The sequence below is a fragment of the Peromyscus californicus genome, unplaced genomic scaffold (genome assembly GCF_007827085.1).
Source record: "Peromyscus californicus insignis strain IS unplaced genomic scaffold, ASM782708v3 Scaffold_5__1_contigs__length_169319896, whole genome shotgun sequence".
NCBI classification, from domain to species: Eukaryota; Metazoa; Chordata; class Mammalia; order Rodentia; family Cricetidae; genus Peromyscus; species Peromyscus californicus.
Window position 1 is genome coordinate 66206215 of NW_026294573.1, and position 27082 is coordinate 66233296.

Consider the following 27082-nt stretch of genomic DNA (forward strand, 5'->3'; position numbering starts at 1 on the left):
TTATGAAAAAGAAAGAAATTTTAAAACCACAGCCAAGTGGACAACTTGTTAGTAACTCTAACAATGAATGTCTTTATTGCACAGGTATAAATAAGAGGTGCTGCTGTTCCTTTGCTTCTATGCTTCAAGTGTATATATGAGTGTACAGCCAGGTGTAAGACCAGGAAATGTACAGACTTCTAGTATTCACTTTTTGATATTCAATGGGGGCTAAACAACTCAAGAATACAAATCTATACAACTCTTAAGTAAATTTTAACTTCCATCCAGTTAAAGTTTGTACAATGACTTTCCATAATACACACATGAAATAATTAGTAAAGATGGTTCTTAATTTAAAGGCTGTTAAACAGCTTGTAGACATCTGGTAACAAGCTGAAATGGGTCATTCAAAATTTATCTAACTAAATTAAGGGGGAAAAATGTTTCTCCTCCCAGGTTGGCATGTCACAAGATAACTAAACCGACTTAGTAGGCTTGCCTGGGAATCCTTAGCTGTCAGTGGTGAATATGCAAAGGGCCAGCAAATTAAATCAACCTGCCAAACTGTCAATTTCAAGCCTCATGACTGCATGAAAATAGCATCACTGGAAGAAATCAAGCATTGCCTTCTTTTGGGTTTCCTGGCACCTATTCAAATACTCATGCAGTTGTGGCTAATTTTGCATGCAAATTTCAGTCAATAAGCTCAGAACAAGACCTCCCAAGATATTTCAAAGGCTCTGACAGTATTTTTTCTGAATACCAAATCAACAGTAGTTGAAATTCAATCTCCATTTGCCAGTGCTTTACATATGCACACTGTCCCCACCACAGAGCTAAGTTAATGAGAGCCTTACCTGCCTTCACTCACATCTTCCCAGCCGTCCTTGCTGAGGTTCTCAAAGTGGCTCATAACCTTGATGGAGTGATTGAGAACAGTGTGGTGGCGACCCACAGAGATCTTTCTCTTGGCGGCTTTAAATTTCACCTTGGTAGTGGTTGTCTTGCAGTCACACTGCCGGGCTCTCACATCTGCAGTGGCCATTGCAGATTTAGCTTGGTCTGTGGGATGGTGCACTTTCTCCCCTGGACTCACCGCCTCTTCCTTTTCATTTCTCAAAGCCTTAGTGTCTGCCCCCTGTTTCCTCAGGGTGGTGACTTCCCTCTCCAGCTCAGTGATTTTGCTCTCCAGTTCACCCCTGTCGTCTTCTACGTCTTTACTCACCTTCAGTAGGTGCTCTAGCTCTCTTTCTCTCACCTCGGAATCTTCTTGATAGTGTTTTAACTGGGATTTCAAGAAATCGTTTTCTTTCTTTAATTTCTTATTCCCCTCTTTTAATTTTCTTGACTTTTTCTCAAAAGACTTCAGCCGATTTTCCAACTCAATGACCTAAGCAAGAAAGTTTAATTTATTCCTTTAAAATTTAAAACCATAATCTACTTCATATCATTTCTAACTGATGAAAGAAAGTTACGTTTAGCACAAGGACAAAATGAATCTAAAGCACTTAATTTCTAAATAATTCTAAGGTGATGTAGATGACTGCATTCAGAAATGCAATAATGCACCTGCTGGATAAAGGACAGATGGTAGAAGAAGTTAAAATCCTCTGTAAAGCGATACAGAACTATGGATGTCAATGAGCTGCAGAGTGCTCTAAGACTGTAGGTGCTTCAGGGAAAAGAAATAGTTTCAGAAAAATAAACTGTTTATAGAAATAGCTTTAAAATAGGTTCATGGAAAAACTATTATTAAACACTTGACAAACACATTAGAAAGTGATGACAAAATAAATAACCTGTAACAGTTTAATTTCTAAATTAGAAAAGTACCATTTTAATTCTCATGTGATCCTTATTTCAAACAATAAAATATTTTTAAAAAAATGTTGTTCAACCATCTAAAATTATAAGAAGGTTGCTTATAAATAAAACATTTCCACTCATTCCAAAAAAATATTGCTCCTGTTGTAGGACACAGCAATGTTCAAATACACTCCAGGCCCTATGAATCAACAGCCACTGGAAAGACACACACTTGCACATCTTAAAGTAATATATGTTAGGATGTAAATGCTGTAGGTCTAAACATCTGTACCTCTTATGGAAGGAAGCTCGGATTTAGAACTTGAAAAATCACAAGAGTTGTTATTTGAAAAATAACATTTTACTATTTTTCAAGATGGTTTGATAGGTGTAACTGAAACAGAAACTCGACAACTGCTTTCGCAGAGAAGCACTGCCTCTCCATGTGAGCCCACAAGACACCAGCAGCAGAGGACATGGCAGCTACGCCTTCGTTTGCATTTCTATGTTGGCTCAAGAGACAGAGGAGTTATTGTCCATAATCTTACCCACAGAATCATCTAGAATTCCACAAAGAGCCACAGTGTCAGATAACTCTACACCTCCAACTGAGGACAGCATTCCACGATTTCAAAAGGCTGCATTCTCAGGGAGTAATAGACTAACGATTTAACACTTTATTGGACCTCCTTGATGATGGCTGTGAGCTGACATAATAATGGGAGGACCACACCTTGACCAGAACTGATTAATTTCCACCTTCTATTTTAAACTAAACCTAGAGATCATGGCAGTCCATACATTACGGACTCTAGGAGAGACAATTCACTGAAGCCCTTCATTCGCTCCTTTCAGTAACGTGTCTACGGGGCTGGAGAGACAGTTCGGTCAGTAAAGTACTTACCTCTAGCAGGAAGGTCTGAGCTTGATTCCCAGAATTTACATCCCCAAAATCAGAGTCTTCTAGAGCTGGGGAGGCAGGGACGGATGGATTCCTGCATCTAAATGACCAGCTAGCCTAGCTTACTTGACCGGTGAGTAAATTTCAGGTTAGTAAGAGACCCCGTCTCAAAAAGAACCCAAAAGGTGGATTGTGCCTGAGGTGGTCTCAGATCTCCACAAGTATGCATAAGCACACACCACACCACACACATAGGAATATGCACATGTAAGAAGGAAATTCAGATGGACCTGATCTGAAGTGAGAGGCTACTCAGGACATGAAAGACAGAAGGCTGCAAGCTCAAGGCCAGCCTGGGCAACAGAATGAGTTCAAACCCAGTCCGTGCAAATTAAAAGACCCTGTATCAAAACAAAAAGTCTATGTGTGTGTATGTCTATATACATACATATATATGTGAATATAGACATATATATTTATATACTTGAAACTATTTCATTGAACCTGATAATATATTTTGTAAAAAGAAATAAATTGAGACAAATGCTAAAATTTGAAAGCAGCATTTTCCTATCAATGATAGCAGTGCTGTATTGTGACTACAGGCTGACATGCACTGTCCTATTAAAACACAGAAAACTATACTATATGTATTATATATATGACTGGGCAAATTGTTGGTGGTAGGTAACTTACCTAGCACGTGTGAGACCCTAAATTCAATCCTCAATGCCATATAATATAAACATTAATTAGCTAAAAGTAATAAATTTAGCCATGAAATTTTCAAAAGATGACTGACACAACTGCATAAAGCTAATATTAAAAAGTAAAAAATTAATATGCTAATTTGATTCCAGTTCAATGAAAATAATTACTGTTCTTTTTCTGGGCCTAAATGCATTTCTGTACCTGTAACGTTAGCTGTCAGTTGTAGAGGGTAGATAGAAATCAGTTTCTATCGGCTTTCTCCTCTAGAAGAATAGTCACAGAATAGGAATCTATACAAACAAAATTATACAAAACAGCGAAGAAAAATACTATTTTGAAACAAAGCTGGTCCATCAGTATGAAGTGTAAAATATCCCAGCTGATGGTACACTGATGGCATCAGGTTTTCACCCTTTTTCAAGATGAATGGATGTGACCCTCTCTCATTCTCTCACCTATGACATTAACCTGGCGTATGTCATTCAGTAGTGCTGATGTGACATCCTTTGTTACAGGACAGTGGCAAGAAGTTCATGAAAAGTCCCTATAGGTCTATCCACAGGTACAAGAAATAAAGGTAGTAAAGTGAAATTGTTCATATATGTTTACATTTTCAGTTTTGTTTATGAATTGACTCTTTAGTAAAAGCCAAAACTAATCCAAAGTAGCTAGATAACAGTCAAAATATATTCTACTTAAAGGTAAATTTTCAGTAATAATGCCAGTAAGTGTTCATATGCTTGAAACCATTTCATTGAACCTTATAATATATTTCATAAAAAGAAATAAATTGAGACAAATGCTAAAATTTGAAGGCAGCATTTTCCTATCAATGATAGCAGTGCTGTATTGTGACTACAGGTTGACACGCACTGTCCTACTAAAACACAGAAAACTACACTAAATCATAGGCTACATTTTACTGACAATAAGTCACACATATTTTTAAGTTTAAAGTATAGAGATACTGCCATTTTACTGTGGCAGAGCTATAATCAAAAAAGCAATCTATGCCTGTTGCAGAAGAGCAAGGTCTCCTGATCCCTTTGTAACTTGAACGGTTCACTTATAACTAATAAGCACATATATTCTAAATTTGGTTAACTTTTCTTCTTTTCATTTTCTCCCCTCTATCTATAAAAATATTTTTAATCTATGTCCAAGGAAGAACAAGTATTTACACATTTATTTTTCTTACATTGATTTCTTTTACCCCCATTTTGGCAAGCCAATGATTTTGAATTATGAATTTAAATTAAGGATTCACACAAGGTTTAAGTTCATGAGCTCTCGTTTTAAAATATAATCCTTTATGGTAAAATTCCGATTTAACTTGCTCAGCTCAATATCTTAGAGATTAGAGTACCTTCTGCAATGTCTGCTCTGGTATTGCTTTCTCATTCTTCTCTGGAGTACTTTTCTTGACCCCAGCATCTTCATGGTGTCTAAAGACTTGTTCTGGAAGCAAATAAATAATATATTATGGCATATCATATATTACTGAAAACACTGTACAGTCATTTTAAGAGGAAAGGTTGTGTGGTTTGTCAATTATGAATAATCTAGTCTATTGTCTTGTAAAGTATTTGGTCAAAACTAAATGGTGACCTTTCTTAAGAATTTTTTGTCACATAATTACGTATCTTTGTAGTATCACTTTATTTTTCCTGCAGTGTGAAGACTTTCAAAGTTACAATAGATCTGCAGGTTAACAATGCTATACTTTCATTCCCATGTTCATTCTTTTGTAGACTATTCTGCCTTTACCTTAAAAGCAGAATTCGTTTTATCTACAGCCATTACTAGTTTTGTTCTGCTGATCCTGCTCCCTGCCAGGAGGATCAGAGTGCTCGCTGAACAAAGCAAACAGTAACAGAATTAGAGACTGAAACCCTAACAGTGCAAGAACCTTTCCTTCCAGCGAAAGACCATGCACAGGCAGGTTAAACCATAAAAGCCTCATTTCTGGAGGAGCTGTGGCTTCCTAAGAAATAAGCCCACATTCATGGGTGAAGTTGTTTGATAAATCACTCCAGCACTGGCTGGCAACTAACTACCACAGCTTTCCCAGTGCAGCAAAAACCTGCAAGTAATTTACCAAGTTAAGGGAAACACTGTCGTAAATTTTTCATTAATATTAAAATTCATCCAAATCTATAACTGTTTCATTTACAGCTGGGTTACAGTGGTGAAGTTACCATTTTTTTACTGAATTCTTGAACTGTCTTTTAAGTATAATGTTCTTAAAAGAACAAAGCAGGGATCAGAAAGGAATGTGCAGCAGTAAGAGGGTATGCATCTGTATTAGCTTCCTTTTGCTTTAAAGTAAGCCTGACTGCTGTAGGTCAGTGTACAACTTTGATTTATCAACAAAGAAAGAGAAAACAATATTATTCTCTGTAGAGTAGAAATCCTCCTGATAAAAACAGTGACTAACAAGTTTGTTAGAGTGAATTAGGCATTTCTTTTGTCTTTGAAACATGACATACTCAATTAAAACGTCTGTGCTCATGAAATAAATAGAACACTGTCCTAAGAATAATAAAAGCTAGAATAGGTAGAAGCTGCCTCTTGAGGAATACGTACTTTACCTTGATAATAATCTATATGCTCCCAAGCTTCTTTTTCTAGTCCCCTAACACCATGGTGCTGAATTCATTTACAGCACTCTTCAGCAATATAGAAATAATATGCAAATATAATTCATCTGTTCTAGTCATTTAAATATCTCCTATAGTTCTGAGTGAAATGTTTGTCCTTAAAAATAAGATAATAGTAATATATTCACATAGCACAGAGTACTAACAACATCTATATATTGTTAATAAAAAACACTGAAGAATGATTTTAAAAGCATTTCTTTCCTGCATATTTGGTCTTAGTATGTGCAAGGAATACTGGACAGAATAGCTGAGCATGTTCACCTGTGGATGTTGCCCAGAAAGATTTTTTTCTTGCTCTATAGCATCTATAAAAATACTGAAGCAGTTAGGCTGAGACTATGGAGTAAAACAAGGAATATACTCTTAGGCACTTTGGTAAAAGATCTCAGGATGTGAGAACTGAGGCAAGAGCGTCTAGTTAGGAAAATGTCATTTCTTCTCTCTCTCTCTCTCTCTCTCTCTCTCTCTCTCTCTCTCTCTCTCTCGCTTCATTCTGTAAGAGATTTATTTGACCACATGGTTTAAATGCTTGAATTTTTACTAGCATTAAAATTCTTCTGGATTTATGTTCTTACTTTCTCAGAAATTTCTCTTTATGTTTTTAAATACTAACTTTGTTAATAGTTTGTTTATATTTTGTTTTATTTTATTTTTGTTTCCTGTCCTTTTAACTTCTTGGTTTACCATGGAGGTAAAGGGTTTTTCTCCCTCTTTCTTGGAGCCTACGTGCACTGAAATAAATGGAGATTTGTAGGGGGAAATGAATACCACACAAACTATGGAAACTACAGAAGGGCCAAATGGTCCATGCTTCAATACCCTCACCAAGAGGAAAAGGGAGATGGAGCAGGGAACTGAAGACATTTTTTAGGGGTATAAAATGATCTTTAGGGAAACTGAGTGGGCCTGAGGGACAGACAATGCCCTGGGACAGAGGTGAACACAGAGACTGCAGTAACACAAAGGTTGTCTTTCCACGTCCTAGAGTCATCAGAACAGATGTTGTCTTTAAAGTGAATTGTCAAATCACCTTTCAGCCTGCTTTTCTATGAGTTAATCCTTGGTTAATGAGATTTTAGAGAGGGGCTCCAAGTCAGAGTAAGGAAATCCACATGGCACCCTGAGCCTGATAACAATACACAAAGGAAGGTCAGAAATATGTAGGTTCTAAGGCAGCTGAAAGGCTCCCCAGTTTCCCTTATTTCAAATTGCTCAGTATAGCTGGGGTATAGTGTGCTCAGCACCGGGGGGGGGGGGGGGGGGGGGGGAGCAGTAGAGAATAAAGATTCTGAGTTCCAGGTCAGCCTGGTCTGCACTGAAAGACTCTGTCTCATGTCAGTGTCATTAGTTTGGGCTATTATTTTCCACGCTTTAACATTCCATTGAATAATTAATCTAAATTACTCTGCAACTTTTTACTGTTTATTATTCTTATCATTCTTTTATATTCTCATTTAACTATAGTAACATTGTTTTAAAGACCTATCATAATTGTTCTGATTTTCCCATTTTAACATTTAATTATTGAAACAAACATTTATTGTTTCAATAATTAAATTTGTTTTTGATAAATTGTGAACATTGGTTTAGCATTTTTAATTTTATTTCCACTAGTTGTATTTGAAATATTTAATAGCAAAGTACAACTGCTAACCATCCTAAATTAGTATTATTTTATAAAATGAATTTGCTATTATTTGGTATTAAATATAAAGTCATTCAGCATTCAATAGCCTGTATTTTTACAATATTTAGTGACATAATACACATTATTGTCCCTCAATAAAGAACATGGAAAAGTGTTAATGCACACTGCATTCAGCCAATGAAACAAACAACTTTACTCTTGAAATTGAGCATGTTCATTTTTGCACTATCCTAAGGGTATCAATGGCTAAAATCATTGAAACTTGCCTTATTTCTTCTACTCTTTGGACTTTTATTGATAAAGAAATGACAGGTATGTTTTTACTGATTTTTTTCTTGATATGTGATTCGATTTAAAAGAAACAAAAATACTACAAAGATATAATTTAGTAGAAAATAACCAATTGCATTTTGTGTGTCTATTTTAGTAATCAAACATGTTTTTTTCTGTGATACATTTTAGTGCACATAGCTTTTATTCCTTTTAGTTAGCCTGACTGAATCCACCTTCAGTTCAGTCAGATTTAACATGATAATTTTATTTTGCCAGTTTACTTATTCTCAGTGTCACAAATACTTTTTTCAAATCAAATTATTCATTAACTGGCTCTTCCACTATTTGCTATTGCTACTCTTGAACACATTCCTTAAGTCTACCATATTATTTTCTTTCTGTTTATTTTTTCTCCTTTTCTTTTTTTAAATTGAAAAGATTCTTCTCTCATACAATATACTCCAATCATAGTTCCCCTCCCTCCACTACTCCTAGCTCCCCTCCACCTCTCCTCTTCCCCAGATCCACCCATCTCCATTTCCTCTTCATGAAAGAGCAGGCCTTCAAGAGACAACAGTCAATCCGTACTAAACAAGATATAACAAGACAAGACAAAAGCAGAACTTACGGGAGTGGCCAACCAATTTTTCTGATCTATGTATATATGTAAAGCATGGTCCCTTCATAAATTCCTCTCTCTCTCTCTCTCTCTCTCTCTCTCTCTCTCTCTCTCTCTCTCTCTCTCTCTCTCTCTCTGTTGTTACTGCTTCCTGCTTGTTAGTCCCCTTTGTCTCCCCAGTTTTACTTCTACATACATGTCACAAATGTATATAAAATACAGAGTTACAAATGAATAAAAACATGATATTTGTCTAAGACTGGCCTAATTTACTTATTATTATCTCCTTTCTCCTGTGTTCCTGAAAACAGCACAAATTCATTCTTAGGTCTGAAAACAAACCCATTGTGCACACATACCACACTTGTGCACTTAGTCCTCTGATGTGGGGTACTCAGGCTGGCACCATAACTAAGGTACTGTGAACAATGCTACGGTAAGCCCCAGGGTACAAGAAACCAATGTGCAATGTGTAAGATGTTGACTTGGAACTGTGAACTCACAATATTTCCTTTTCTGTCTTAATTTGGTCCTTTCTCATTGCTGGAATGTTCACCTATGTATGTTTCTGTTTTCAAAATAATACAGTTACTTTTAACAATAAAATAATAAGACTCTTCAGGGTCTGAACTGTTAAAGAAGAAGTAGGGAATATGTTTCACTAGAAGAAAGAGAAAAGATCCCGGCAAGAGAAGAAAAATGAAAACAAAAAGTCATGTTTTAGAAGCCAATGAAGGAGTAAATTCATATTCTGATGAAAACTAAAAGTGTAAAATAGAAATGTTAAAATATTGGCTTTGGTAAATCACTAACAACATATTTAAGACTGAGTCAGTAATAATGATTAATAATGATTAATAAAAGCTAGAGGCGGAGTTCATTAAATCGATCACTAGGTGTGGTGACAACAGCTAGGTGGCAGAAGTTTGAAGGATCTTATCATATTAACCTGATTCGCTTCTTCTACAAAGACATTGAAGTTAACAGTAAATGCAATTGTCTTCACTTTTAACATAGGAACAGTCTTACACTGGCACCATGGGTGCATTCCCTATCATGAGACAGTTGGTCACAGTGGTCACACACTTAAACAAAGCTTCCCTCTAGGTTTAAGTTTGTGGCCCTACAAAGTTAGAGAGAACTAAGTACTTTCAAAATCTTGAAATAGCAAAAGAAAACATGAATGAATCATTATTAAATAAATTATAAAATTGTGAGCAAGTCTAACTAGGAAAACTTCATGAATGAACAATAAAATAGTTATTTTATCCTTATCAAATATTACTTTACATTTTTATATTAAGAGAAAGAGAGAGGGGGGAGATAGAGGAAAGGAGAGAGAGAGAGAGGGAAGTCAGGGGTCATGGTCCCAGACTCAGCGCTCTTCCCCACCTTGACTGGGGTTGAACTCAGCTCATCAGAACTATGCAGCAACTCAGCTTTAGCAGCTGAGCCATCTCTCAGGAACCATTTAAAAGTTTTAAGAAATTGTGAGCCTGTTCGAAGTGGGATATTTAGGAGTTCACTGTATTTGATTTTCTCATGAGACATAAAAATTACATGTGTTATAAATCAATAACATGGTACAAAAGGGAGAAACTAAGTAAGATTCTTAAATTGAAACAAAAACTTGAGAATTTAAAATGCTAAAGATTTATTTTAATTAAAAACTTACCTTCTCTTTTCTCTGCCATGCACCTATTCAATTCGTGTATTGTTGTTTTATCAATAGACATATGTACTTTAAGCTCATCCAATTCATCTTGAAGATTCAGCCTATGAAAAATTCAAACAATTAATAATTACATAAAATGTGTAACTTAAGGAATGGTAGTAAAAAAACCAGCAAAGACAACTGAAGAGTAGGAAATGGTAAGATAAAATCAAAAATATAGTAACTACGTATATTCAATTACATTTTTATCATGCAAATAGATTTCTATGAGGGTATTTTTTATTAAGTACTATGAACTTCATTTCAACAAACATACCAAATACTGTATGTGTGTGTGTGTGTGTGTGTGTGTGTGTGTGTGTGTGTGTGTGTGTGTGTGTGTGTATTGGTATCAAAAGACTGACTCAGTGTAGAGCCTGAACTGGCTTTAAATTCACAATTTTGCCCTGGTCTCTTGTGTGCTAGGATTATAGTCACATATCATTATAACCAGCTAAAGAACTCGTGTGTGTATGTAGTGTATGTGTGTGTGTGGGTGTGTGGGTGAGGTGGTATGGGGCAAGAAATGTAGAACAGAGACCACAAGAGGGAGAAAAGTATTTAGGGAGGCAGAGAGGGGAATAGGATTTTGGTAGTTAGAATGTAACTGGCCCCCATAACCCCATATTCCCATAACCACTCATAGGGAGTGGCACTATTAGGAGGTATGGCCTTGTTGGAGGAACTCATGGCCACTGGATCAGAATTACAAAAGTTGCTCCAGGGAATCATATATCCAGATGAGAAAGAATTCTGTAAATACCATCATTAAGAGCATTTTCTGCTGGAGTCCACCCAGCATAACCCCAAGTACCCAAATATCCCCTCCTCTCTTTGTCCCCCTGTCCCAGCTCACTGCTCTAGCTGAAGTACCCTCTTCCACCAGAGGCCAGGTCAGCCATCTGAACCCCAGGTAAGGCTGCCCCTCACCCCACCCTCACTCAGCCAGCGTAACTCCAACTGCTCATCCTTTTCCCATCACCATATCCCTGCCCACACTTCTCCCCATCACAATATCCCTGCCCACACCACAACCCCATAAGAGGCCAGGCCAGCTCCCTGAAAACTAGGTAAGCCACCACCCACCACCCCTGCCCAGCCTGCACCCACCCATTATAACTCCAAGTGTCCACGTGCCCCTCTTCTCCTTGTCACCTTATCCAGTCCATGGCAGGAGCCATGTGACTTCCTCAGGGGGACAAGGCCTAAGAATAGCACCAACGGCTCTGCTTGTGGCAAGACCCTGGAGACCCCGACGCACTGGCAAAGACCTGTGGATATTTGCTGCCTGATTCTGGGCATGACCCCGGGAGTGTGTGTACTGTGTGCTCTCTTTGCTTTCACCATGCTAGCCACACTGCTGGCTTGAGTCACAGTAAGTCATGAAGTTTAATAGTACATCTTTGCAGGACTGTTCTGGAAAGAATGATTTTAACCACAATAGTCTTTGAGAAACATTATTAAATAGATGATTTCAGGAGTTAACTGGAACAGTCTAGGAGCATAGAAACCCACAGTTCCTTCATTTCTAATAACTGTGCCAATACTCCAAGAAGTTCAGGGAGATGAACATGAACAAGGGATGGACAGTACCCACTGTAAGTTTCCAAGTTATGTTGCCTGTAGGATAAATGGAAACACCTGGTTATCTCCAGAGGAGATAGAGTAGTAGAGAATGTAGAATGGCTGATGAGCTGATCATGAGAACCCAGACTCTACCAGATGAAAATATTAACCAGAAGAGACAAAACTGTCTCTCACCCTGTATGATGCTGCATATGCTTCCAATTGGGCACACTGTTCTACCTATAGATGTACCTAGTCAGAAAAGTTCCTTTGTAGCTTGCAAGACTCTTATGCTTTGAACAGTAGAGATATAGACAAAAAAAAAAAAAAAAAAAAAAAAAAAAAAAAAAAAAAGGTAATGGCTACCAGCGGGAGAGTTGAGGGATAAAAAGGGAAAGAGACAAGGAATAAACTGGTAATTTGTAGCATGAATCTTAAAAGTTCTTATTAATAAAATCAAACCCGAGGCAGGTATTGGGGTAAATGCTGGAAAATCAGAGAGACAGAACAAGCCACATCTTCCTCACCTTGCCAGTTTCTCAGCTGGTCCTATTTCCTCAGACTGGAAGCTTCTGTGTCCTCATCCCAATGGCTCTCAACTGAACTGCTGCTCAAATGCCTGAATGCTTAATCAGCCAAAATGCTTAACCAGGCCAAAATGCTTCTAGTTTCTGGTCTTCACGCCTTATATATCTTTCTGTTTTTCCCATCACTCCTTGGGATTAAAGGCTCACTTCTTGGGATTAAAGGTGTGTGTCACAATGCCTGGCTGTTTCCAATGTGGCCTTGAACTCACAGAGATCCAGAGGGATTTCTGTCTCTGGAATGCTAGAATTAAAAGTGTGAGTGCCACCATTTTCTAGCCTCTGTATCTAGTGGCTGGCTGTTCTCTGACCCCAGATAAATTTATTAGGGTGCACAATATTTGGGGGAACACAATAGCACCACAGTAATTACTGTAACCATTTTTAGAAACTTAGAAAGCAAAACTGACCTGTAAAACTGTTGATGTAAACCATTGAAACTGTATAAAGACAACCCAGTCCATCTGGGGCCACTTGTTTAAATGACAACAGGTAGTCAAAAATTCTTCATGGTACCCACTTCACCCATCCATCCCAGATCATCGAACATGTCTGGAGAAAGGCCTCCAGCAGAAACAAACCTCTTGGGGAAACCTCCTACTCCACCAGAGGCCAGGCCAGCATTCTGAACCCCAGGTAAGATTGCCTCCAACCCCATCGGCGCTCACCCAGCATAACTCCAATTTCCCCTCTTCTCCTTATCACCGTAGCCTGGCCTACATCTCTGCAGAAGCTTTCTACCCCATCAGAGGCCAGGCCAGCTCCCTATAAAGCAGAGGCCAGGCAGGCATCCTGAACCCCAGAGACAAGGCCAACTCCTTGGTACCCAGGCAGAAGGCTCTAACCCCACCAGAAGCCAGGCCAGCATCCTGAACTCCAGAGGACCCCAGGCCAGATCAGAGGCAATGCACATAGAAAGAACTCCAGCCCCAAACTTGGGCAGCAACCCCCTGCTGGACCAGAGGCCATCAGGCCACTAGAAGTCCAGTCCCTCAAGTGCAGGCAGACACCTTTTAGTCAACCACAGGCCATGGCAGCCAGAAAACCAGAGAGGAACAGAAGCCAAGGAAGAAAATACACACCCAACAAAGACAAATCCAGAAACTGGCACCTAGACCTATAATTACTACAAACCCAGATGCCTAAACATCAGTGTAAGAACACAACCAACAATAGCAAGGGCAATATTCACAACCAGAACCTAGCCATCCCACTACATCAAGCCCTGGATATTCCAACACAGCTGAAGCACAAAAAATGACCTTAAAACCAACTTTATGATGATGATATAGGCCCTTAAAGATGAAATGAACAAATCCTTTGAACAAATTGAAGAAAAGACAATGAAAAATAGGAAATCAATAAATCTCTTAAAGAATGTCAGGAAAGCCAAGAAAAAGCAAACAGGTGAAGGAAATGAATTAAACTGTTCAAGATCTGAAAATGGAAATGGAAGCAATAAAGAAAACACAAACTGAGGGAATCCTGGAAGTAGAAAATCAAGATAAGCAAACAGGAACTACAGACACAAGCATCACCAACAGAATATAAGAGATGAAAGAAAGAATCTCAGGGTTGAAGATACGATAGAAGAAATAGATTCATCAGTCAAAAAAAAAAGTTAAATCTAAAAAATTTCTGACACAAAACATCCAGGAAATTTGGAACACTATGAAAAGATCAAACCTAAAAATAATAGGAATGGAAAAAAGAAAAGATTCCCAGCCCAAAGGTGCAGAAAATATTTTTAACAAAATTATAGAAGAAAAATTTTCTAACCTAAAGAAAGATATGCCTATAAAGATACAAGAAGCTTCCAGAACATGAAATAGATTAGACCAGAAAAGAAAGATCCCTCTGCACATAATAATCAAAATACTAAACACATACAATCAAGAAAGAATATTAAAATCTGCAAGAGAAAAAGGCCAAATAACATTTGAGGGCAGACCTATTAGAATTACAACTGACTTCTCAGTGGAGACTCTAAAAGCCATAAGGGTCTGGGCAGATGTGCTGCAGACTCTAAGAGACCACAAATGCCAGCGCAGATTACTGTACCCAATAAAACTTTCAATCACCATAGATGGAGAAAACAGGATATTCCATGATAAAATTAAACAATACCTCTTTTACAAATCCAGCCCTACAGAAAGGTACTAAAAGGAAAACTCCAACCCAAAGGGCTTAACTACATCCACAAAAACATAGGCAATAATTTCACACCAGCATAACCAAAAGAAGGAAAACACCCCCACGTACATACTACCACCATCAACAACTACAACAAAATAACAGGAATTAATAATCATTGGTAATTGATATCTTTCAATATCAATGGACTCAATTCCCCAGTAAAAAGACACAGACTAATAGAACAGATGCAAAAACAGGATCCATCCTTCTGCTGGATACAAAGAAACACACCTCAACATCAAAGATAGACATTAACTCAGAGTAAAGAGTTGGAAATAAGCAAGCTGGAATAGCTATTGTAATATCTAAGAAAATAAACTGACAAAAATTAATCAAAAGAGACAGGGAAGGATACTTCATACTCATTAAAGGAAAAATCCACCAGGATGACATCTCAATTATCAACATCCTGCACCAAACTCAACGGCACCCATGATTATAAAGGAAACACTACTAAACCTTAAATCACACACTGATGTTCATACATTGATAGTGGGAGACTTCAATATCCCATTCTCACCAAAGGACAGATAATCCAGACAAAAATTAAGCAGAGAAATACTGGAGCTAACAGAAGTTATGATTCAAATGAACCTAACAGATATGTACAGAACATTTCACCCAAACACAAATGAATATACTTTCTTCTCAGCACCTTATGGAACATTCCAAAATTAACCACATACTCAGTTAGAAAGCAAGTCTCAACAGATACAAGAAAACTGAAATACCCGCCCCCTTGTGGTAGTTTGAATGTAATTGGCCCTCATAATCTCATAGGGAGTGGCATTATTAGGAGGTATGGCTTTGTAGGAGTGGAAATGGCCTTATTGGAGGAACTGTGTCACTGCAGAGGTAGGCTATGCTCAGTGAGGGAATAACCTGTAAATAAGGGGAATCAGTGGACAAAACCAGCTATGATAGCAAATACAGCTCCTATTGATAGGATGTAACGGAAGTGGGTGACTACATAATAGGTATCAGGAGGACAATGTCGAGGGAGGAGTTTGATGGAATAATTCCAGTTAACCCTCCAACTGTAAACAGGAAGATGAAGCCTAAGGCTCATAGTATGGGGATACCACACAGTATGTTAGTTGACTTCCTGTTTGCTGAAAGATGTAGGACTCTCAGATACTCCTCCAATACCATGTCTGCCTGCATGCCACCATGCTCCCTGTCATGATGATAATGAACTGAACCTCTGAAGCTGTAAACAAGCCCCCTCAATAAAATGTTTTCCTTATGAGAGTTGCCATGGTCATGGTATCTCTTCACAGCAATAAAAACCCTAAGACACCCCTGTATCTTATCAGATCACAATGGGTTAAAGTTGGACTTCAATAACAACAGAAACCAAAAGCCTACAAACTCATGGAAACCAAACAACTCTCTACTGAATTACCACTGGGAAAAGGAAGAAAAAATAAGTTAAAGACTTCCTAGAATACAATGAAAATAAATGTGCAACATACCCAAACTTATGGGACATAATGAAAGTGGTGCTATAAGGAGAAAGTTCATAGCACTAAGTGCCTTCATAAAGAATTTGGAGAGATCTCATACTTAAGAGCACACCTGAAAGGTCTAGAACAAAAAAGAAGTGAATATACCCAAGAGGAGTAGACAAAAGGAAATAATTAAATTGAGGACTGAAATCAATAAAATACAAACAAAGAAAACAATACAAAGAATCAATGAAACAAAGAGTCAGTTTTTTGAGAAAATCAACAGGATAGAAAAACCTTTATCCAAAATAACTAAAAGGTAGAGAGAGAACATCCAAATTAACAAAATCAGAAACAAAAAGGGATATAACACAAATTGCTAAATGGTCTTATTAAAAAAAAAAAAAAAACCCAGAGCTAGATATTGGGGTAAAAACCTGAAAGATCAGAGGAACAGGAAAAGCCACAGATAACCTCTGTGGCTGAAGTTTTCCTGTGTTCCGCCCAGTCCCCAGCCGCTCAGACCCAAGTAAACACACAAGGGCTTATATTAATTAAAACTGTTTGGCCATTAGGTCAAGCCTACTACTGACTAGCTCTTACACTTAAACTCAGCCCATTTCTGTTAATCTATATGTTTCCACATATTCCGTGGCTTTACCTGTGTGCCATTACATGCTGCTCCCTGGATGTCATCTCCTGACCCAGCCTTCCCAGAATTCTCCTTGTCTGATTATCCCGCCTATACTTCCTACATGACTACTGGCCAGGCATTTTATTTATCAACCAATCAGAGCAACACATTCACAGCATACAGAACAACATCACCCATCATTTCCCCTTTTCTTCCTATTTAAAAGGAAGGTTTTAACTTTAACATAGTAAAATTACCTAAAACAGTTCTCAAACAAGAATTACAGTTACGATATCTAGTCTACTTATATTCGGGAAATTCAAAGAAAATATTCTATTTATCCTATATTTGTGAGTCTAAGGTTTCATATCTATCTTATCTCATACCATAACCAAGGAAAATTATAACTATCTAGTCTTCAACTACATCAAAGACCTCAGAAGGATACAATATTACCTAAGTAAATAGGAAGTACATTGTAAGCAACTTCCAAAAATCTGGAAAGGACAGAGACAGCTGCCTGCCTGGACAGTCATCCAAATTTCCTCCGCAGTGTTGGGGCATCCATCTTCAACCATAGGCCTAGTCTCTCAGTCTCTTTTTTCTGTGTCCTGTAGAATGTCTGGCAGTTTCCTCTGCAAAGCAGGAACCTGAAGGACCATCCTGCCTTGCAAAATTCAGTGGTCACCTTTCTATGGGTCCTGTATGTCCAGTTAATACAATATTTTGTCAAATAGTCCAGGCAATAACAGTTATTGGTGAAATTATTAAGGCAACTCCATGTAGTTAAAGGGAGGTTTATTTTGTGGGGTAACTCACAAGTGAAGGGATAAGTAACAGGGTCTGGGAAAGGTATAGCACAATCCGGCGGTGTTCTCTGGAAAACTCTGCTCTGTCTACCTTCAGTGTCCAGGGTCCAGGAACCAAGAGAGCTCCGCCATCTGGATCTCGTGTCTTCAGAAATCCTCTCTCAGCTCTGCCTTATAGGCATGACAATTACAGAAGTCTCAAAGGGTGCAGTATTTCCAGGTCAAAGCTCAAACGGCTACCCACTACAAACAGTTTCTTGCTCAAATGGCTATTTTTGCCAAGAAGAAGATAAACTCCATATGGAGTGTCTTTGATGCCCATCTTTCTCTCTGAAGTAAATCAGTGTTGCCAGGAGCAGATGTCTCATTGTCCAGAAAAGTCTAAGTTTTTAAAACATTTTAAATGTCATATTCTGTAGGTCTTTGAAGTGTTTGAAGATTACCTATCTATCTGAAATATATCTATGTATATCTAGAAAACTAAACTAGCATGACTATAAGTTTGACTGTCATAGATGATTAACTATTAATCTGCATATCTTAATGAGACATTACAATTTTAAATGAGTTGTATATACATAATACCTTAAACAAGAGTAGAAATATACATACAGTATAACAAAATTAACTTTAAATTTGTATCAGTACACTAAAATCTATACCAATGTAAAACCTTTTAAACAAGTTGTTGCTCTTTAAACATAGGTTCAATAATCTACCCTTTTATCCTATCATATCTATATCCTATATTTCTATATCATATCCTCCTTTTTTCTTTTAGAAAGAGATTGACTATGGCCAATAACAATTTGTAACCAACAACCTAAACAAAGACAAACATCCATAATCCAATTTTTGGGAATGTGGGCATAGTTTTCTAGGCTACTTCCTGCTGATAGAGGGCACTGGTAATCTTATGGGGATCCTGAGAAAATTAAATCCTGACTGGAATAGTCTGTGAGGCTGTACTGTCCAAGTCAGTTGCCTTGAAACCATTCTGGATGTTGGATGATCTAGGCTATGGTGTCATTGGAGACCTTTCAAGGGGTCTTGGCTGGTCAAACCTGATATATCTTAACCTGGAACAAATCCATAGCCTCTTGCTTTCTGTGGAAACAAAAGCAGAGCCTCCTTTCCAAAGCAACATATCCTTAGATCCAAATTTTGAAGTCAAGATACCTTTAAAATATACATATTGGTTTACCTGAGCAGCCTTTACAATGAAATGTCTTTCTGCAGTTAAAAATCCCAAAGACGCCGGGCGGTGGTGGCGCACGCCTTTAATCCCAGCACTCGGGAGGCAGAGCCAGGCGGATCTCTGTGAGTTCGAGGCCAGCCTGGTCTCCAAAGCGAGTTCCAGGAAAGGCGCAAAGCTACACAGAGAAACCCTGTCTCGAAAAACCAAAAAAAAAAAAAAAATCCCAAAGACAATATAACCCAGACTCTCTGTGTGATTTCCATCTTTACATGGCTTATTTTTGTATTACCTTTACTGTCTCTTTAAAGACTTTATTTTTTAAAACTATTTCTTTATATAACTTTCTATATTCATTTTCTTCTCTCTTCCAAGTCTATATACAATTTTTACACACATTGTAAACTATTTAAAGTCTTATTTTATCTGAATCTGCCTTATTGTGTAACAATATCACCCATCAAACCTCCTCTCACCAACACCTCAGTCTCCAAAGAGACCTACTTCCTGTATGCCTATGCTTATATGGTTTTCTGCTCTGCCATCTCATTTCCTCTCTCTGCCCAGCTACATCACTTCCCATCTGTCTGTACAGACCTCCAGACCTCTATGGTTAGTGCTGGGATTAAAGGCATGCATCACCATGCCTGGCTCTGTTCCCCAGTGTGGCCTTGAACTCACAGAAATCTGGATGGATCTCTGTCTCCCCAATGCTAGGAATAAAAGTATATGCTACCATTGCCTGACTTCTTTTTTGTTTGTTTGTTTTGTTTTGTTTTTCGAGATAGGGTTTCTCTGTGTAGCTTTGTGCCTTTCCTGGAACTCACTCTGTAGCCCAGGCTGGCCTCAAACTCACAGAGATCCACCTGCCTCTGCCTCCTGAGTGCTGGGATTAAAGGTGTGTGCCACCACTGCCTGGCTTCATTGCCTGACTTCTAAGTTTAATATAGTGGCTGGCTTTTTCTTCTGATTCTCAGATAAACTTTATTAGGGTGCACAATATTGGGAGACACAATAAATACATCACCACAAAGGAGGACATAACAATAGATACTGAGGAAAACCAAAGAATCATTAGGTCATAGTTCAAAAACCTGTACTCCACAAAATTGAAAAATCTAAAAGAAACGGACAAATTTCTTGATAAATACCTATTACCAAAAGTAAACCAAGATCAGATAAACAATTTAAATATACCTATAACCTCTAAGGAAATAGAAGCAAACATTAAGTCTCCCCAACCCCCTCCCCCCAAAAAAATCCCAGGGCCAAATAGTTTTAGCACAGAATTCTACAAGACCTTCAAAGAAGAGATAAAATCAATACTCCTCAAATTATTCCACAAAATAGACAGAGAGGGAACATTGCCAAATTCTTTATATGAGATCATGGCCACCCTGATACCCAAACCACATAAAGACACAACAAAGAAAGAGAATTACAGACCAATTTCCCTCATGAACATAGATGCAAAAGTACTCAATAAAATACTGGCAAACCAAATCCAAGAACACATAAAAAAGATCATCTACCATGATCAAGTAGGCTTCATCCCAGAGATGCAAGGATAGTTCAATATTCAAATATCTTTCAATGTAATCCACAATATAAACATACTGAAAGAGAAAAACCACTTGATCATCTTATTAGATGTTAAAAAAGTCTTTGATAAAATCCAACACTCCTTGATAAAAGTTTTGGAGTGATCAGGGATACAAGGAACATATCTAAACATAATAAAAGCAATATACAGCAAGCAAATTGCCAACATCAAATTAAATGGAGAGGAACTCAAAGAGATTCTACTAAAATTATAAACAAGACAAGGCTATCCCTTTTCTTCATATCTATTCAATATAGTACTAACTAGAGCAATAAGACAAAGGAGATCAAGGGGATACACATTGAGAAGGAAGAAGTCAAAGTATCATTATTCACAGATGACATGATAGCATATATAAGTGACCCCAAAAATTCTATCCGGGAAATTCTACAGCTGATAAACACCTTCAACTAAGTGGCTGGACATAAGAATAACTCAAAAAAATCAGCAGCCCTCCTATATACAAACTATAAACTAGCTGAGAAATAAATCATGGAAACAACATCCTTTACAATAGCCATAAATAATATAGAATATCTTGGTATAACTCTAACCAAGTAAGTGAAAGACCCTTATGACAAAAACTTCAAGTCTTTGAAGAAAGAAATTGGAGAAGGTATCAGAAGATGGAAAGCTCTCCCATGCTCATGGATTGGTAGGGTTAACATAGTAAAAATGGCCATCTTACCAAAAGCAATCTACAGATTCAATGCAGTCCCCCATTAAAATCCCAACATAATTCTTTACAGACCTAGAAAGAACAATATTCAATTTCATATGGAAAAGCAAAACAATCCAGGAGATCTAAAACAATCTTGTACAAAAAAGAACCTCTGGAGGAATCACAACCCCTGATTTGAAACTCTAATACAGAATTATAGTAATTTTTAAAAAAGTATGGCATTGGTATAAAAACAGACAGGTGTATCAATGGAATAAAACTGCAGACCCAGACGTAAATACACACACCTATGGACACCTCATTTGTGACAAAGAAGCCAAATTATACAATGGAAAAAGAAAGCATCTTCAACAAATGGTCCTGGTCTAACTGGATTTTGGCATGAAGAAGAATGAAAATAGATCCATATCTATCACCCTGCACAAAACTCAAGTCCAAGTGAATCAAAGACCTCAATGTAAATCCAGTTACACTGAACTTGATAGAAGAGAAAGTGAGAAACAGCCTTGCAGACACAGGAAACCACTTCCTGAAAAGAACACCAATAGCATAGACACTAGGATTGACAATTAATAAATGGGACCAAATGAAACTGAAAAGTATCTGTAAGGCAAAGGACATTGTCAATAGGGCAGAATTGCAGCCTACAGAATGGGAAAAGATCTTTACCAACCCTCCCTGACACAGGGATGATTTCCAAGATACATAAAGAATTCAAGAAACTAGACAGCAAAAAAAAAATAATAATCCAATTAGAAAATGAGGTACAGATCTAAACAGAATTCTCAACAAAAGAATCTGAAATGGCTGAGAAACTTTTAAAATGTTCAAAATCCTTAGCCATCATGGAAATGCAAATAAAAAAGATTCTGAGATTCCATCTTATACCTGTCAGAATGGTTAAGATAAAAAACTCAAGCAAGAGTTCATGTTGAAGATGATGTGGAGCAAGGGGAGCACTCCTCCACTGCTGGTGGGAGTGCAAATTTGTACAGCCATTTTGGAAATCAATATGGCAGTTTCTCTGAAAATTGGAAAACAATCTATCTCAAGACCCAGCTATAACACTCTCAGGCATATAACCAAAGGACACTCCATTCTATCAGATGGACACTTGCTCAACTTATATTCATAGCAGCTTTATTCATAATAGCTAGGAGCTGGAAACAACCTAGATGTCCCTCAATCAAAGAATAGATAAAGAAAATGTGGTACATTTACACAATGGAGTATTACTCAGCTGTTACAAACAATGACATCATGAAATTTTCAGGCAAATGGATGCAACTAGAAAAAACCATCCTGGGTGAGCTAAGCCAGATCCAGAAAGACAAACATGGTATGTACTTAGTTATAAGTAGATATTAACTGTAAAGTAAAGGATAACCAGACTACAATCCACAGCTACAGAGAGGCTAAGTAACAAGGAAGATCCAAGGAGGAAGTGGGATACTTGGATCTTCCTAGGAAGGGGAAATAGAAGAGATTTTGTAGGTGGACTGGGGGCAGGTGGGGATGGGAACATGAAGGGTTAAGTAGGGGGGCTGCAGCTGGAAGGTAGAGTATTGAAAGAGATGACTGGAAAGGGGGGCATTTCAGGATCAGGTAGAACTCTGGTGCAAGGGAAACTCCCAGGAATCTACAAGGATGACCCCAGCTAGGACTCCTAGCAATAAGGGATACATAGTCTGAACTGGCCATCTTCTGTGACCAGACAAGACTTCCAGTAGAGGAACTGGGGCACCAACCCAGCCACATAACCTCCAACCTACAGTCTGTCCTGCCTATAGGATGTGCTGTGGTAAAGGGTGGTGCAGAGATTGTGGGAGTGTACAACCAATGCCTGGTCCAGCCTGAGACCCATGTCACCAGAGTGAGCCTACTCTTGAAACTGCCTGGAAGGCCAGGACCCAGATGCTGGATGACCCAGAGACCTTGGATAGAACCAAACTGGAGAATAAAAATTCAGTGTAATGATGCCTAACGACATCCTGCTATACTCGCAGATTGGTGCCTAGCCCAGTTGTCATTAGAGAGGCTTCATCCAGCAACTGATGGAAACAGATGCAGAGCATAATCAAACATTACACTGAGCTTGGGGGATCCTGCTGAAAAGGGAAAGGAAGGACTGTAGGAGCCAGAGGGGTCAATGACATCAAAAGAAAACCCACAGACTCAACTAACCTGGGCTCATAGGAGCTCACAGAAACTGAACTGATGACCAGGGAGGAAGCCTGCATGGGACTGACCTAGGCCCTCTGCATATGTGTGACAGTTGTGTAGCTTGGTCTTCCTGTGAAACTCGTAACAGTAGGAGCAGGGGCTGTCTCTAACTCTTCACCTGGCTTTTGGGATCCTATTCTTCATAATGGGTTTCCTTGCCCAGCCTTAATACAAGGGGAGGTGCCTAGTCTTACTGCAACTTGATATGCCATGTTTTGTTAACATGAGATGCCTGTCCTTTTCTGAACAGAAACAGAGGAGGAGTGAAGGCGGGCAGAGGAAAGATGGGGGACAGACTGGGAGGAGAGGAGGGAGGGGAAACTGTGGTCAGGATGTAAAATAAATACATATAAAAGGAAAAAATAGTTCATCCACACTGAAATACAGAAACAAAATTTACTTTTCCCACTACTGATAGCATCCAGTATATGGCCTGCCAATGCTACAATCAATGTTCATTTCCTTATCCATGCTGCAGAAGGGTAAAATCTGAAGGGATAAACACCAACCTCAGGTGAGAACCTAGGACAAGTGGACAGCCTGGGGTTTTTGGTTGCATGTTTAATAATTGAGCCTGGGTCTGAGTAGAAGGAGCATAAGTGCCCTATTCGGTCTGCTGTTCTCACTGCCAAAGATGTCGCATGAAAAAACAGGAAGAATCCAGTGCAGGCAAGCATTCTTCCTCAATTTAATGGAACCCCATTTTTGCTGTGTTATCATAAGTGAAAATGGCATAAACCAATTATCCTGATTATTGCCTTTTTAAAAACAATATATTAGGAATATATTATTTATAATTAAACAATATAAACTCTTTCATTTTCTTAAAAAATAAGAACATGAATAAATCCCACTAGAAAAAGAGATAGGCCAATGAGAAATAAGAAAGAAATATTAATACAGCAAACCATCCAATTTCCAAGGTAAACAAGCAAAGAATATTCAAAGCTACCTGAAGAAAATCAGAATGATTTGGAAATTTATATGCCAAGTATTAGAACAGCATCTAATTTATAAAACAAAACACCATGGACATAAAAAGGAGATATAGGTCCCAATGTAAGAATGAATGTGTTTTAATAGCAAGAATAACAAAAGACAAAGTAGCCAAGGAACCTAAACAAATCATCCTGGCTGCATAATCCTGTACAAAATGGTCTGTGGTGGTTTGAAAGAGAACGGCCACCATGAGCTAATGTATTCGAATACTTGTCCTTAGTTGGTAGAACTGCTTGGGAAACACTAGGAGGTGTGGCCTTGCTGGAGGGGGTGTGTAATTGGGGGTGGGATTAAGGTTTCAAAAGACTTGTGCCATTCTAATTGTGCTCTCTGCCTCCTGCTTGTGGTCTGAGACGTGAACTTTCAGCTGTTCCTGCTGCCATGCCTTTGCTCAGCCATCATGGACTCAAAGCCTTTGGAACTATAAGCCCAGTTGAGTGATTTCTTTTATTTATGAAAAATGAAATAAAAGAAAAAAAAGGCAGAGGGAGGACAGCTCCCAAGTAAGTATATTGAAGTTGACCTTTAACCTCCACATACATGTGCACATACACATGCAGATGCACACATGTTCATTCACACTCTTTCATAGATGTGTACCTAGATACACACAAAAGCAAACTCCTGTTCATACCTATACCCACAAATCATGTCCTGAGTTGTTCAACTACATTTTCACACACCTATAATCCCTGTATTTTATTAAGGTACATCTGAACAGAAACGGTGTTTTCATTGTTTCATCTGCTGATGCTGTACAGCACACTGCATACATCATAAAGACAGTCTATCTACAAGTGTGAATATCAAATTCAATAACTCAATCAATAGAAATTCTAACAATGTTCTTTTGTAAATAACATAGGTTTTATTATAAATATTTTGCAATGTACATTTATAGCCAACTATTATGCTGGACAGAACACAGCCATTAGCAGGCTTGGCGGTCAGTGAGGATGGATCCTTCCTTAATAGTCAGCTTTGGACTCCATCTCACATTTCCCCAAGCAACACACACACACACACACACACACACACACACACACACACACACACACACACAAAGAAAGTGTCACAATTCTTTCACAAGATTCAAAATACCTCAGAAAAAGAAGGAAGGTGGAAGTTTCAGAGTTTTCCCAAGGCCCAGTACGGGCAAGCTACTACTACCTCTGGTCAAAAGAACAGACTTATGTTCTGACACTAATATTAACATGCCAGCTTGGGAACAAATGCGAAGGAAAGATTCCAGTTAAACAGTGGTATGCTGTGTGTCAAGCTGACAAGAAGTCACTTGTACTGGCTACGTCTATGTCAACCTGACCCAAGCCAGAGTCATCTGGGGAGAGGGGACAAGAGTAAGTAAGTAAGGGGACAAGAACTGCTCTCTCACATTTCTTTTTAGTCTTATTTACATGTACGTGAGTGTCTGTGTATGGACACGTGTGTAAGTGCAGGTGCCAGAGGAAAGTCAGATCCCCTGGAGCTGGAGGCACAGGCACTTGTGAGCTGCCTGAGGTAGGTGCTAGGAAATGAACTCACAGGTCCTTTGTGAGGGCAGTTAACAGTCTTCACTGCTGAGCCATCCTTCCAAGGCAAGAAAATTTCTTAAAGTAAAAAATTTATGGTCTCTATTTTCCCTCAGGATAATTCTTTAATTAATTAAATTTATAGTTTGATACCTAGATGTATATCTGTTTAAATGAACAAACATCTACATACACAAGGATTTTAAATTTTTAGGTCCTGTGAATATAACAGCATCTTCCCAGGAAGATTACAGATAGGAGTACAAATACAAAGACACATGTCCACTTCATCACACAATGATTCGTTCAGATGAGGATTCTTATTTGCTTAGTTGATAACATACAACATACTAAAGTAGTATGAGTTAACAAAGAAAAAGCAAGTATACTTCATCTCAACTCAGGATGCAGAGTATCTGGAAAACACTCAGGAAAACTTGCCCTAGTGACATAAAACATTCCACTGAAAGGACAGGAAGATAAGCACTCAAGTGTTATTGAACCATCACCAAATAAGGCTGCATGCTAAGCACAGTGAGCCTTTAAAAAATGAAAATAAAGTAAAGCATTTTTTTGTTTTTGTTTTTTTGTTTTGTTTTGTTTTTTCGAGACAGGGTTTCTCCATGTAGTTGTGGTGCCTGTCCTGGATCTCACTCTGCAGACCAGGCTGGCCTCGAACTCACAGAGATCTACCTGCATCTTGCATCTGCCTCCCGAGTGCTGGGATTAAAGGCCTGTGCCACCACTGCCTGGCAGCAAAGCTTTTTTTAAGATTGAGTTATTATGTATTCATTGTTCTGCCAGTAGAGGGCACCAGATCTCATTATGACAGTTGTGAGCTACCATGTGGTTGCTGGGAATTGAACTTAGGACTTCTGGAGGGGCAGCCAGTGCTCTTAACTACTGAGCCATCTCTCCAGGCTCCCCCCCACCCCTTTTTAAAAATTTATTTTATGTGCCTTGGTGTGACGGTGTCAGATCCCCTGGGACTGGAGTTACAGACAGTTGTGAGATGCCATGTGGGTGCTGGGAATTGAACCCAGGTCCTCTGGAAGAAGAGCCAGTGCTCTTAACCAGTGAGCCATCTCTCCAGCCACAAAGCATTTTCTATGACCTCAGGACAATTAAGTGGGAAAGCAATATCAGAGGGTTGTCTGGAAAATCCTCAAGTATTTTAAAGTAAAGAACCTATATCTGATAAAGATTATCTGCTTGACTAAACTTTAGATAGCCTCCTGAATTTTCTCATAGACTCATTTTTGCATTTGATAAATTTGGTATTAGATTTACACTCTGC

At 38.3% G+C, this 27082-nt stretch overlaps 1 protein-coding gene across 10 annotated transcripts in view; it reads right to left on the minus strand.

The window, feature by feature from the left end:
* Cntln (centlein) overlaps positions 1-27082 on the minus strand; it is a 265736-nt gene that overhangs the window by 75814 nt on the left and 162840 nt on the right. For all 10 annotated transcript variants that reach the window (XM_052715950.1, XM_052715948.1, XM_052715951.1 and 7 more), the window contains 3 exons: positions 10279-10379; positions 4767-4858; positions 840-1372 (listed from right to left, as the gene is read on the minus strand). In XM_052715950.1, coding sequence (XP_052571910.1) covers positions 840-1372; positions 4767-4858; positions 10279-10379 — 726 coding nt within the window. The remainder of the gene's footprint in view (positions 1-839; positions 1373-4766; positions 4859-10278; positions 10380-27082) is intronic.